Below are 13,417 nucleotides of genomic sequence, written 5' to 3' on the forward strand. Positions count from 1 at the left end.
AAGATGGGACTGGCTGAATTTGTTGCTCCTCCATGGCTCCTACACCTTCACAGTAGAGTTGTGCCGCGTCTTTTTTTTTTTTTTCCAAGTTGGTGCAACTCTGTGTATGGAAGTCCGTGGGGGCGCGCAGAGAGACGGCGTAACGTTAATAAAAAATCGATTTTTGAAGTTTATGAATCGATTCAGAATTGTGGATGATTAGAATCGCGATTCTTATGTGAATTGATTTTTTCCCCCACGCCTAATAGACTGTCGTTTAGAGTTCTAGAGAGAAAATCAAAGCCTGCATACTGTAAACATGAGTTGAATGTGGTGTTGAGGGTGTAATGTCTTTTACAACAGGTCTAATCCAACAGACTCAAACAGAGCAGAATTCCTGATTGTTTGCATCAGTGTGCATGAGCATTTGTGTTTTCTTGCATGAATAATTGAAAAACTGATGACAAACTCTAATCTAACTCAAGCATAAAAACCGGAATTAGTTATCAAGAAAAATGTGACTTTGTATTTTTCAAAAGACAATAGGACTTTTGACTCTTTGAGTCAGGAGATTTGTGAAGCTAGCACTTAGCAGCACTTGGTGGTACTAAATCTTAAAGCTGCATTAATCAATATTTTTTCAGTTGTATCTCTGGTGGCAGAACTGTTACTGACTGTACACAACATACTCAGCGCCACACGTCTGACAACGTATCTAGTGAACTAAGTGGAGCATTTAGCAGCTAAACACCATAGTTATATCTCTTATGAATTGGTGGAGACCAAACTTGAGCTGAAAGGACAGTAAATACTGGATTTTTGTTTGCTAGGTGGCCAAAAATATGACCTGAAATGGATCCTGATGTGGCTGCTGGATGAGAAAATTGTTAATTCTTTGCTAACATGTTAGCCACAACAACTTTATAATAATAGATCAGATTATAGGTAATAATGGGTTTGTGTTTAAAGCTTGTTCTGGTCATGTGGCCAAAAAATATATTCAAAAAATGTAAATGCAGCTTTATTGAACCTGTCTGTGCTACAGAAGGACAGTCTAGGTTCAATAGTAATAGCTTGGTTCAATCAATAATAAGCTGAATGTAAGATGTGGACCAAAGCTGCAGTGGTGTGGTTGGTGTCTTAGTTGGTGGATACACCATAGCCTCAATAGACCCCCAATAATGGTGAAGACAACTGAAATGATGAGCTGATTCACTGTTATAGATTACACTCCCCAACAGTTTATAAAACAACCAGCACCAACTCAACCACCTACAGCAGTGAAATGCTGTTGACACATTATTGGATTAGTAACAATAAAAAATATATATTTATTTATTTATTATTAATAATTAATTAATTAATTAAAATAATAAGTAATATAATATATAATAGTATAATGGACAAAGGGGGCACTGGTCTGATGTATGAGAAGTGTACTGGCTTCAGTACATTGTGTGAACATTTCCAATACACAACTTTTGCTTATTATATTGTAGAACTGTGACTTTAAGGATCTAAATCTTAGCATCTCGTTCTGTAGATGCTTCTCATTCCAACTCATTGTCAGACGGTTTTTACTTCCTTAAAGAGATGCACCCATCGATCAGTGGTTTGGCTATGATTGGTGACTAACTGATCAGTCTCAGATATCAGATCCTGTCCCAAACTATGGTTCACCGTGTGGTGACTACCCTAAAGACTGAGGTCAGGAAATAAACAGATCATGTTCGCAATTAACGCCAGAGATTACTGTGCATGAAAGACTGTAATATGATTTCCTGCAGTCTGCGAGATGTGCACTGATACACAGTCTATCTGTAGCTATTTAGGCAGGTATATGGAAATCCCAGAGGTGATCATACGCCTAACACTGATTCCTAACAGGATGTGAAGTGTGCGAGTGAACATCAGATTGTCTCAGTGTTTCCCAGTGAATCGTCCTAACCTGCTCAGTGCTTCAGCAAACAGGCTGAGCAAAGGCAAACAAGCCACTGAACAAGTTGTTCTAAAAACCGCTCACTCTGCCTGTTTCTGTGAAAGTTTGACACACTCACACCACAGTTTAATCAATTACATCATGTTTAATCATGTTTTAAACCTGACAAGAAGGTAGGTGCTAGCTAGATAGTAAGATAACTGTTTATTTTGACAGTAGTCTGACTGACAGTAACTGATATTTAATCAATACCACTCTGTATTACAGCCTCTATAAAGAGCCCGTATGAACTATAATTCAATTCAATTCAATTTTATTTGTATAGCGCCAAATTATAAAATACATTATCTCAAGGCTCTTTACAGGGTAAGGTCAAGACCTTACTTTGTTAAAGACAAAAACCCAACAGTTCCCACAAAGAGCAAGCGCTTGGTGACAGGGGGGAGGAAAAACTCCCTTTTAACAGGAAGAAACCTCCAACAGAACCAGGCTCAGGGTGGGGGGGTCTGCCTCGACCGGTTGGGTTTAGGAGGAGATAAAAAAAGGGGGGGGGGGGGAGAAAAGAGAGAGAGAGAGAGAGAGACCAGGAACAGCTGTGTAGGTAATGGTGTTATCAATAATGATGACAGATAACAGTGGTTAATAGTAAAGATGAGTAGTGGTGGATCTGGATCCTGCTGCTCCAGAGGCAGAGAGACCTGCAGAATGAGGACAGAGAAAGAAAGGGAGAGAGAGGAGAAGCACAAACTACGGGAGAGAAAAAAATACAAAGTTAATGGCATAAAGTAATCGAGAGAGAGAGAGAGAGAGAGCGCCCAGTGCATCATGGGAATCCCCCAGCAGTCTAGCTCTATAGCAGCATAACTAAGGGATGGGTCAGGACATACCCGAGCCAGCCCTAACTATAAGCTTTACTAAACAGGACAGTTTTAAGCCTGATCTTAAAGGTAGAGAGGGGGTCTGCCTCCCGAACCCACACTGGGAGCTGGTTCCACAGGAGAGGAGCCTGATAGCTGAAGGCTCTGCCCCCCATTCTACTCTTACAAACTCTGGGAACCACAAGTAGACCTGCATTTAGAGAGCGAAGTGTCCTATTGGGAAAATAGGGAACTATAAGCTCTTTAAGGTACGATGGTGCCTGACCATTAATGGCTTTGTAGGTGAGGAGGAGGATTTTAAATTCTATCCTGGAGTTTACAGGGAGCCAATGCAGAGAAGCTAACACAGGAGAGATGTGATCTCGTTTCCTAGTTCTTGTCAGTACTCGTGCTGCCGCATTTTGGATCAATTGGAGGTTTTACTGCATTTTTGGGACATCCTGACAATAAAGAATTACAGTAGTCCAGTCTTGAGGTAACAAATGCGTGAACTAGTTTTTCAGCTTCCTTTAGACACAGAATGGGTCTGATTTTTGCAATATTGCGCAGGTGGAAGAAGGCTGTCCTAGAGACTTGCTTTATATGTGAAGTAAAGGACAAGTCCTGGTCAAAAATGACACCAAGGTTTCTGACTGTAGCACTGGAGGCCAAGGTGATGTCATCCAGACTCAGTATATTATCACATAGTGTATCTCTGAGGTGTTTTGGGCCAATTACAATAACTTCAGTTTTGTCTGAATTTAAGAGTAAGAAGTTACTGGTCATCCAGGTTTTTATGTCCTTAAGACACACCTGAAGCTTGGCTACCTGGTTAGTCTCACCTGGCTTCATGGATAAGTACAGCTGGGTGTCATCTGCGTAACAATGGAAATGTATCTGGTGCCTCCTGATAATGTTTCCTAGAGGAAGCATATATAGAGTGAAAAGTATTGGTCCTAGCACAGAACCTTGTGGAACTCCATGACTGACTGTAGTGATGATAGAAGAGTCATTATTAACATGAACAAACTGGAGTCTATCTGACAAATATGACTTAAACCAGCTTGGTGCGGTTCCTTTAATGCCGACCATATGCTCTAGTCTCTGTAATAAAATCTTATGATCGATGGTGTCAAATGCAGCACTAAGATCTAGCAGGACAAGTATAGAGACAAGTCCATTGTCTGAAGCTATGAGGAGATCATTGGTAACCTTAACCAGAGCAGTTTCCGTGCTGTGATGGACTCTAAGACCTGACTGAAAATCTTCAAACAAACCATTCCTGTGCAAATAATCACATAACTGGTTTGCAACGACCTTCTCAAGGATTTTGGAAATAAAGGGGAGGTTGGATATAGGTCTATAATTGGCTAAAACATCAGGATCAAGAGTAGGCTTTTTAAGTAGAGGTTTAATTACTGCAACTTTAAAAGCCTGCAGTACATAACCAGTTGATAAAGATAAGTTAATCAGACTTGATATAGAGGTGTCGATTAAAGGAAAAACTTCTTTGAACAGCCTTGTTGGAACGGGGTCTAGAAGACAATAGGGTTGCACATCTCTCTGTGATAAACGATTCGATATGCATCTAGATACACAGGTTACGATACGATTCAAAAACGATATCCTTTTATTACAGACCGATTCGATACGAATTGATTCCATACAGTGTAAGAACGATAACCGGGTTACAGGTCGGAGTCAGTTATAGTTGAACCCGCTGACACAGTGAAGGTCATTCATCTATAAAATAATAAGGCGGTTGCTGTGAGCGGATGACAGGCTGGTGACCTGCAGTCAGGATGAGACACAGCTGCTCACACATCACAGAAACTATCACACAGAAGCTCAATGACTTAAATTAAAATACCTGAAGAAACTGTTACGGAGGAAGTTATGAAAAAGCATGGCGGCGTCTTAGTGAATCCGGTTATGCGGCGAATATATCGAGGAATTACATTCCTGAAAAAAGTGTAAGAAGTGACGAATAAATGCAGCAAAAAAAATCACAAAATCAATGAACCTTGATGTGTGTAGAAGAAAACTCGCCTTTGTGTCATTTATTCACTTTTCACACTAACTTGTTCTCGTCCTGACGTCACTATAGCAGTAACCTAGCAACCATGCTCGTTCCCGAGACACAGCGGGACCGTGGATAGAGCGCACGTACACAGTGGTGACGTCACTTAGAGAAAAAAGACTTTTCTGAGCTTTGAAAAACTTTTACACAGATTAAAACCCCATGGCTTAAAAATATACATTAGAAAGATTGATATTTGGCTGTGTGCACAGCTGGAGGTGTCCTGTTAAAAGTTTTACAGGCCTCTCTTTTACTATTGCCGTCTATGGGAAAAATGCTTTTTGGGCCGCAGGGGGATTTTTCGCTGCAATACCACGAGTGGCCACTGGAAACAGCTGCTGCGAGGCTGAGCGGTGTCCAGGTTTTATAATACATCCATGGTCGTCCCTTGTTTATCACTCATGCTAATACCAGCTAGGCAGCTACGGCGCTTCGCGGGCAGCCTCAGCTCTCGCGTTGTTTTAGAGACCTGGCGCGTGTGTAATGCTAATACCGCCAACCGATTCAAAGTCTCGCGATACCCGATCCATGACTCTATAACCGATTCATCTAGGAATTCTAGGAATTGATAATTCGTATCGATTGAGGAGGCTGCTACCGATGCAGCCGTATCTCTCACTTGTTGAACCGAATATCCGGTCGCATCGGTTTATCGTTCACAACCCTAGAAGACAAGTCGATGGTTTAGATGACGAAACTGTTGAAGTGAGCTCAGAGAGATGTACAGGAGAGAAACAGTCAAAATATAAACCAGTTACAGTGGACTCTGAGGCTGCTGAACTGGACAGTACATCTGAGCCTGCTGTGGGGAGGAGATGGTGAATTTTTTCTCTAACAGAGACAATTTTATCTGTAAAGAAGCTCATAAAGTCATTACAGCTGAGGGCTAAAGGTATAGATGGATCAACAGAGCTGTGGCTGTCTGTCAGCCTGGCTACAGTGCTGAACAGAAACCTGGGATTATTCTTGTTTTCTTCTATCAATGATGAATAATAGGATGTTCTGGCTTTACGGAGACTTTTTTTATACGCCAATAGGCTGTCTTTCCAAGCCTTTAGAGATTCATCCAGGTTAGTAGAACGCCACCTTCTTTCTAGTTTCCTTGAATTTTGCTTTAAAGCTCGTGTTTCTGAGTTGTACCATGGAGCTAGCCTTCTCTGACTCACTACCTTCTTCCTCAGAGGGGCCACAGTATCTAGAGTTGCACGCAGTGAGGCTACAGTACTGTCAACAAGATCATCAACCTGTGTGGATGTGAAGTTAAGAGAGCTGTCCCCTACTGCATTGATACATGGCGGTGGGCTAAGTACTGATGGGATTCTTTCTTTAAATTTGCTAACGGTATTGTCAGAGAGACACCTGCTGTAATGGATGCTGTGTAGTCCATGACTGAAAACTCAAATATTAGCAGAAAATGGTCAGATAAAAGAGGGTTTCTGGGAAATACTGTTAGATATTCAATGTCAATCCCATAAGTCAGAACCAGATCAAGGGTCTGGTTAAAAAGTGAGTGGGTTCATTAATATGCTGAGAGAAGCCAGTTGAGTCTAATAATGAATTAAATGCATGACTCAGGCTGTCACTTTCAATCACAAAAAATAATTATGCTATCTGAGGAAATGATTAAAAATTCTGCTGTGTTGAGGATTGTGACCTCTGATGCTGATTGGTTAGCCTAACTGACCACTGCAGGGCTTCGGTCAGAAAGCACATGAGACATCGGTGGAGTTTATGATGTTTACTGAAGGACTGTGCAGCAATGCGTTCTGGTACAATGCAGTTTCTAGAATTATACCACAGGAAATAAAGGACTGAATTATCACTGTGCACTCACTGTACTGCTTTAAATATGCAATTAAATGCAGTCGGCTAAACATCTAACTTCACAGCAAATAAATACATTTATCTCCGTGTAATCACTCAATATTAATGAATGTAGCTTTAACTTGCAATTATGCAGCACACACATATAAACCGAAAGTAAATATGAAGGCTAAAAGCCATACAGACTCATTCAAACTCAGTTAGCTTAGAGATGCTAATTCGCGATTATGCTAACGGGTGAAAACGGACATTTTAACCGTTGCAAGTATTCACCAGGAGCTACACACAACTCTCAGAACAGGTAAGTCACATGTACACATTCATTTCACATCACTATGAACAGCTTACATCGTCAGTGACTGCCGTCCCACTGTAAACAACAGGCCAAAAAAGAGATCGTGAAGCAGGAAGTGGAACTGCATAAACTGTCTTCAAAATAAACCCGCTCACTTCAAAATAAAAGCATGAATGCCAAACAATGTCTAACTTGAAGAATTCTTAACATGCTGGATTGGCTCAGCAGCACCAGGCAGATTAATGTAGGGTTGCACTGTAATGATTCGTTTAGTTATAGAAATTACAATAATAAAGACACAGTAACTACTTCAGGCCAAGGAGGAACCTTTATTATGTATGTTGAATGGAGGGCACTGGTTGACCGATAAATTTTAGATATACATGATAAATGAAAGGAAGAACCTGAATAACGAGTGGAGACACAGGATGAGAGTGTCTCCATGCACAGCACAGGAGGGGTCATTGATGTTCTGAGGATGAAAATAACGTGAATCATATGCTGTGACCTTCACAGTCGCCTGATCTCAGTCCAGTTGAACACCAATGGGAGACTCAGGAGTCACATGTTAGACAGCGCTCTCCACCACCATCATCAAAACACCACAGGAAGAGTGGTGTTCATCGTCCAGTAGAGTTCAGAGACTTGGAGCAGTGAAGCTGTTCTGGAGGAACCTGGTCGAACAACAACTGACTGAGACATTTTATGTTGGTTTGTCCTTTAAAGTTCCTCCAGACACGTTTTAACTATGTAGAAATCCTCTGCTATGATTGACTGAAGCTCATCTACTCTGATTTCCTGATCGAGAAACCTGGATCAGGCCTTGGCCCCGCCCACCACCTGCTGGCTCCAGGTGTCCAGGTGAAAGAGCAGAGAGGATCAAAATGGTTAGAGGAGGAAACATCAGAGAGACTCAAATGTTTGAGCCTCAGTCAGACCCAGACTCAGATGAGGAGTCTATTGAGACCAGACTGACAGTTCATCTGTTTTTATGAGACTGTCATTGGATCACAGCAGTTCAAGGTGGAAATACTACTGCTATTATTTAACTCATCATATGTCTTATATTACATGAAAAACAAAACATCATATGTTAACAAGGTTTAACACTTGATTTTTATTAGAGGGGTCTTTTAATTTGTCACCTCTCTGGATCACTTTCTCTCATAATTACCTCCCAGAGCTGTGACTATGTCAGGAAGATTACACAAAAAGTACTGAACCAATTTGCACCAAACTTGGTGGCCCATGAGGCAGGGAAGGACCCATTTAATAATTTACTGACCTTTTACTGTGAATTTGAATTTCTCTGAATTCTGGTTTATGTATGACTGTGGTCTTGGCAGAGATGTACACTCTGTGCCCTCCTTTATTTTATTTTATCTTATTTTTTAATTTCGAGTGGCACCTAAGATTTTGGGGGAGCACTGTGATGACAAGCCAAAACAACACAACACACAACTGAATTAAACTAAAGACTAAAAGCTACCAGAACAGAACCAGTCTAAATATTTTCCTAACAGAATGTGAGATACATGTTCAAGGAGAAGTATGAATGCTCCAACATTACTGGCATTCACCTCTAAGCCAGCATTTCGTGTCTCAGACGGCCACTCAGATGTGCTGTAATTGAGTCCCATTACTGGTTCTTAGTCACCTTCCCTCCTGACAGAGGACGATACAAGGCAAGTCAAGCATGTCAGGTATCTACGGAGGATTACAGCAGCTCTGATGTGCCTGGCAGCTATTAGCCTTGTCTTCAGATGTTGTCATCCTCCTCCAGTGTTTGGTTCAGTGTCGGGCTGAACAATTGTAACTGGCAAGAATGTCAGACAGACGCAGACTTTCTAAAATTACTTTGTGTTCATGGTGTTACAAGACACAGCTGGAGACAGTGGACATCCTCCATCCTGGGTGACCATAGAAACACTGTCATCAAACTGAATATGGATTTCTCTCATGTTATTCTGATACATATTCACAGCAACATCACCCCTCACTGGGTGAAGCATTCTCCATTTATCAGCGTCCCTCACAACGTCTGACTGATTGTTTTACATCTCACTGTTTTACAGAGAGACAATACACTGAAAATCATGAATCTAAGCTTTAAAGTAATGTAATTTATTTCATGTGTATTTGTGCCGACATCTCAAACCAATGATATGCTCAGCTTTTTTTTCTCTTTTGCTCTTTAGAATTGGTTACCAGCTTCCCATATTTGCCGGCTTCTGTATAATGTTCCTCTCTACTATCAGTAAGTTCCAGCCAACATGTCTTCATTATCAGAAAATCAAAAACTTGCATCTTTCAGCTTGTTTCTTTGTCTTTATTCTTTGTTGTTCTCAATTTTGTGAAGTGTTCGCCTTTTCATCAAGCTACGCTCTGCTGTTTCTGGCCAGATCGCTTCAAGGTGTGGGCTCCTCCTGCTCCTCTGTGGCTGGTAAGACCTCCTGTCTATTTCCATCTGATGCTCATATTCAGTAATCAGTAGGCAAGACTGGGGACACTTTTTGCATTTCTCTCTGTTACTCAAAGACTCTTTGAACCAGGCCAACCAAACTTTTATATATAATAAACTTACATCTGTCTGCTAATTACCCATACCATTTGAAGATGATTACAAATTACATATCATTCACAATATTTGTTTGAATGTAGGAATTCAGATGTTGCAACTAACCCAAACCCTGGGGACAGTTGCAACACAGATCAGGAATGGTTGCAACATATTAAAATACATTAAATTTCACTAATTTACTTTAGATTTTTGTCTCAATAAGCATGGTATCCAGAAAACAGTATTGTTTATTTATGTAATTGTATTTATCATAGAAAAGTTTGAGTTTTGTTTTGTCTAGAACATAGAACCAAACATGTATCTATTTTATTGATCATACAGAACAGGCAAATATATAATAAGACCATGAGAGGCTAATAAAGTAATTCGCAAAATAACCTGTTTGCCTTCTTTTATGCATTAAATGAGTTATTATTGTTGTATCTGTTGAGTTATGGAACAAAATTAGCTGCATATTTTGCCTATTTTCAACAAAAATGTTGAAACACACTGTTGTTTGGTCTGCTGTGATTTGGCTGCTTAGCTTGAAGACAGTTACAATATCTTATTGCAGCCGTCCCCATCCTGTCAGCAATGACAGAACATCATGTTCCAGCCAGACACACTGACCTGAACTCATGCTAACTATGTCACTTAGAAGTCAACAAAACTATGATTCAAACTAAGGAAGTTTTGATTAATTCAAAGAAAAGCTCAGGACAGTTTGACAAAAATACAGCTCATGAAAAAAAAAACTTTTATTCCTCCAAAACAAGTTTTTTTCAATAAATGCAGCAACTGCAGCAGTCGTTGTTGAATGTGTCTTCTGTCTTCCTGGTGGGGGGAGGGTCTATAACTGAGAATATGCAGTATGCCGCCCCAGTCTCCCTAACAGCAATCAGTAAATAGTGAATCTGCATGAGAAATAATCATCTGTTTGTAGTGATCTGTTTTACATCACTATGAACGGTTTCCCCTGTATTTTGAATGAAACTCTGAGTATCCACAGACTGTTTGTCTCACCCTAGAGTGAGAGGTATGATGATAAGATAAGGAAATTACATGTATGTGACAGTTTCACCTTGGTTCCAACAAATAGTACAACAAAACTGGACTGACTGGATCTCTATGGACCTGTTAATATGAGACTCCATTTACACCTGGACTTCAGACCTGTCTCGTATCCAGATATGATTTTAACCTGATTACATTTACACCTGGCATATACGTGTGTCCAGTGTCCACACTGAGAACCCACTGAGACCTTTTTTTCGCTCTGTCCAGCTCACATCACATCCTCCTCTTGTTTCTGCGGGTCCAAAAAAACGACAGAAAAATTATAGAAGAAGAATAGAAGAAGATGGCAGTCATGCGTGAAGCTGTGTTATTATGTTCGCTTGCTTTTTGAAGCACGGGAGGAAGACTGCTTCATCTGTTTACTGGCTGTTTACCAGCTGCCAAGCTGCACTGCGCTCACAGGCACCTAAACATTTCCACCCCTGTAATTGTATGTGGATTGACAAGCAGTTGGATTTACAGTTGTGTTCAGTGTGGTCACAATGTGTCCTCAGTGTGTCCTGTTGCATTTACACCTGTACTGTCACGTGGTCAAGCTCTATCTGACTACAGTTCAATCACCTGAAACACATTATAATGTCAGTTGTAAATGGGGTGTAAGTTTGGGTTCATCCCACACAATGAGGCTGTTTATTTCTTATTAGCTGATGGGAGCTTTATGGTAAATACTACATCTGGCTGCTTTATTCCACCATAACAAAGTTTAAGTGACAAAGATACTCTGACAGTTTTGGGCACACTCACGCTTGTATATGGGTTGTTTGCTGTAAAACTGATTCTGCTTAGTTCAGTAGTAATTTCAAGCATAGTTTACAATCCACCACTTACAACAAATCCTGATGCTGTTTTATTAAGGGTGAATGTCCTCAGTCACATTTTCAATATGGAAGTCATTGTTATCGTGAGGCGAGCTACCTCAGCAGAGTGTTAATGTAGCTGTTTCAATGCCAAATAAGATTTATTGTGTAGCTCTTTTAGGATTGCTGCCCTGAAACTGTTGTGGTGTTTGTATTTCCATAATCTGCACATCTGTGTGTTTTCAGGGATGGGAATGCTCGCTAGTGTATACACAAATGACGAGGAGAGAGGTCATGCCATCGGGATCGCCTTGGGAGGTCTGGCACTGGGAGTGCTGGGTATGTAAACATACATGATCCAACCATGAGATTCTTCACCAGGTGACATCAGATCTGAAGTATAATGATGAAACAACAGTTGCCCTTGTCAAGCTGCTACATATTTATGAACATTTGTCAGTAACAGTTATATTTCTGTGTTCAAGTATACCACAGTCACAGATAAATGTTAAATGTGCCATAAAATATTGTCTAAAGCTTCTCACAGAAAATGTCATAACACATTCATGTGTTCACAGCAGAAGAACTGTCCTGTGTGAATTAAATGCTGTAATTTCTACCTATTGGCATAAATACCTAATCAAAACTTTAATTGACCATGAAGCTGCAAACTCACCATTCTACAAACAGTAGATGTAAGCTAATGAAAATGATTTGGACTTAAAATTTAGAGGATTATTAACCCCACATTTTAGTGCAGTACAGTATATTCCATGCAAAAATTTTGCAACAGATTTTCTTTTCAAAACTAAGCTGACAGACCTGTTGTACCCTGAGCTGTCTGGTAGGGGAACAGGTGTGATACCTGCAGTGACCATGAAGTCTCTTCACCACTGACCATCCAGTTTGCCTTCCACAGTCGGACCCCCATTTGGGAGCGTGATGTATGAGTTTGTTGGGAAGACTGCTCCTTTCCTGATTCTAGCATTCCTGGCTGTGTTTGATGGAGGTACAGTTACAATGTTTCTTACACCCAAACCAAGAGTACTTGTTGTTGACTGAATGGTAAGAATTAGGTGTGAGCTTAATGTTGTTCAGCATGATTTCATCATGAACTAATAATATCTGTTCATGTCAATCAACGAATTAGACTGAGCTGATTCTCTGTGTGTCTTCTCAGCCCTGCAGCTCTTTGTCCTTCAGCCCACTAAGGTCGAACCAGAGGTGAGTTTGTTTCCCACGATGGCTCATTTCCTAAAGGTTTCTCGCTTCATTAAGATGACCTTTACAGCTGCAGAGCATTTTAAAGATGATTTACCAGCCTTTTTTCTTAATTAGATAGTAAATACAGGAAGGATGGCACACAACAAAACATCTATGCCTTATGGTAAATGGACAGAACTCACCCAGGCAAACATTATACTCTGAGACAATTTAACATTCAGGATCCAACCTGCAATTCATTTTAAACAAAAGTTAAAATTACTGACCTGACACTGTGCAAGCTCAAAACCAGAGGAACAGCAACAGAAGAAACTGTAAGTTATTAACATAATCCTTTGTCAGACCAGTGATTGGCTCTTTTCTTTAACTGGTGCAGTTGATGGGCATCATTACCTGTGGCTACCATGAGGCATCAGGCAACAGCCAATAAATAAGTCTACCCATACACAAATTTAACATATGTACATATAGTCAGTTTCCCTATATGAAAAATATTGACATAAAACAAAGAACATATGTAAAAACTATGTATGAAACCTATTAGAAATTGGAGCAATTTCATATATTTTTCAAACACATCTAGTTTATGTGTGTATGCTTATATTGTAGACATATGTTACATAAATATATATATATACAGTGTATATCCATCCCAAAGCCTGTCAGTATATGTTGACGTTATGTAGAGGGGTCATTTATACGAATATAAACTTAAAAATTAAATATACATTGTTAAAATATGCTCGCAACATGGTATAGATATTTTTAATATATGCACAACAACT

The 13,417-nt window shown here is 40.1% G+C and overlaps 1 protein-coding gene across 1 annotated transcript in view; it reads left to right on the top strand.

Annotated features, from left to right (window-relative positions):
• slc18a2 (solute carrier family 18 member 2) overlaps nucleotides 1-13,417 on the top strand; it is a 41,443-nt gene that overhangs the window by 6,675 nt on the left and 21,351 nt on the right. The window contains exons 4-8 of the mRNA XM_071481567.1: nucleotides 9,173-9,231; nucleotides 9,334-9,417; nucleotides 11,655-11,747; nucleotides 12,328-12,417; nucleotides 12,589-12,632. Of these exons, the coding sequence (XP_071337668.1) occupies nucleotides 9,173-9,231; nucleotides 9,334-9,417; nucleotides 11,655-11,747; nucleotides 12,328-12,417; nucleotides 12,589-12,632 (370 nt within the window). The remainder of the gene's footprint in view (nucleotides 1-9,172; nucleotides 9,232-9,333; nucleotides 9,418-11,654; nucleotides 11,748-12,327; nucleotides 12,418-12,588; nucleotides 12,633-13,417) is intronic.

Source organism: Trachinotus anak, unplaced genomic scaffold (assembly GCF_046630095.1).
Source record: "Trachinotus anak isolate AG129_WGS33_773 ecotype Australia unplaced genomic scaffold, CSIRO_AGI_Tana_v1 ptg000007l, whole genome shotgun sequence".
NCBI lineage: Eukaryota > Metazoa > Chordata > Actinopteri > Carangiformes > Carangidae > Trachinotus > Trachinotus anak.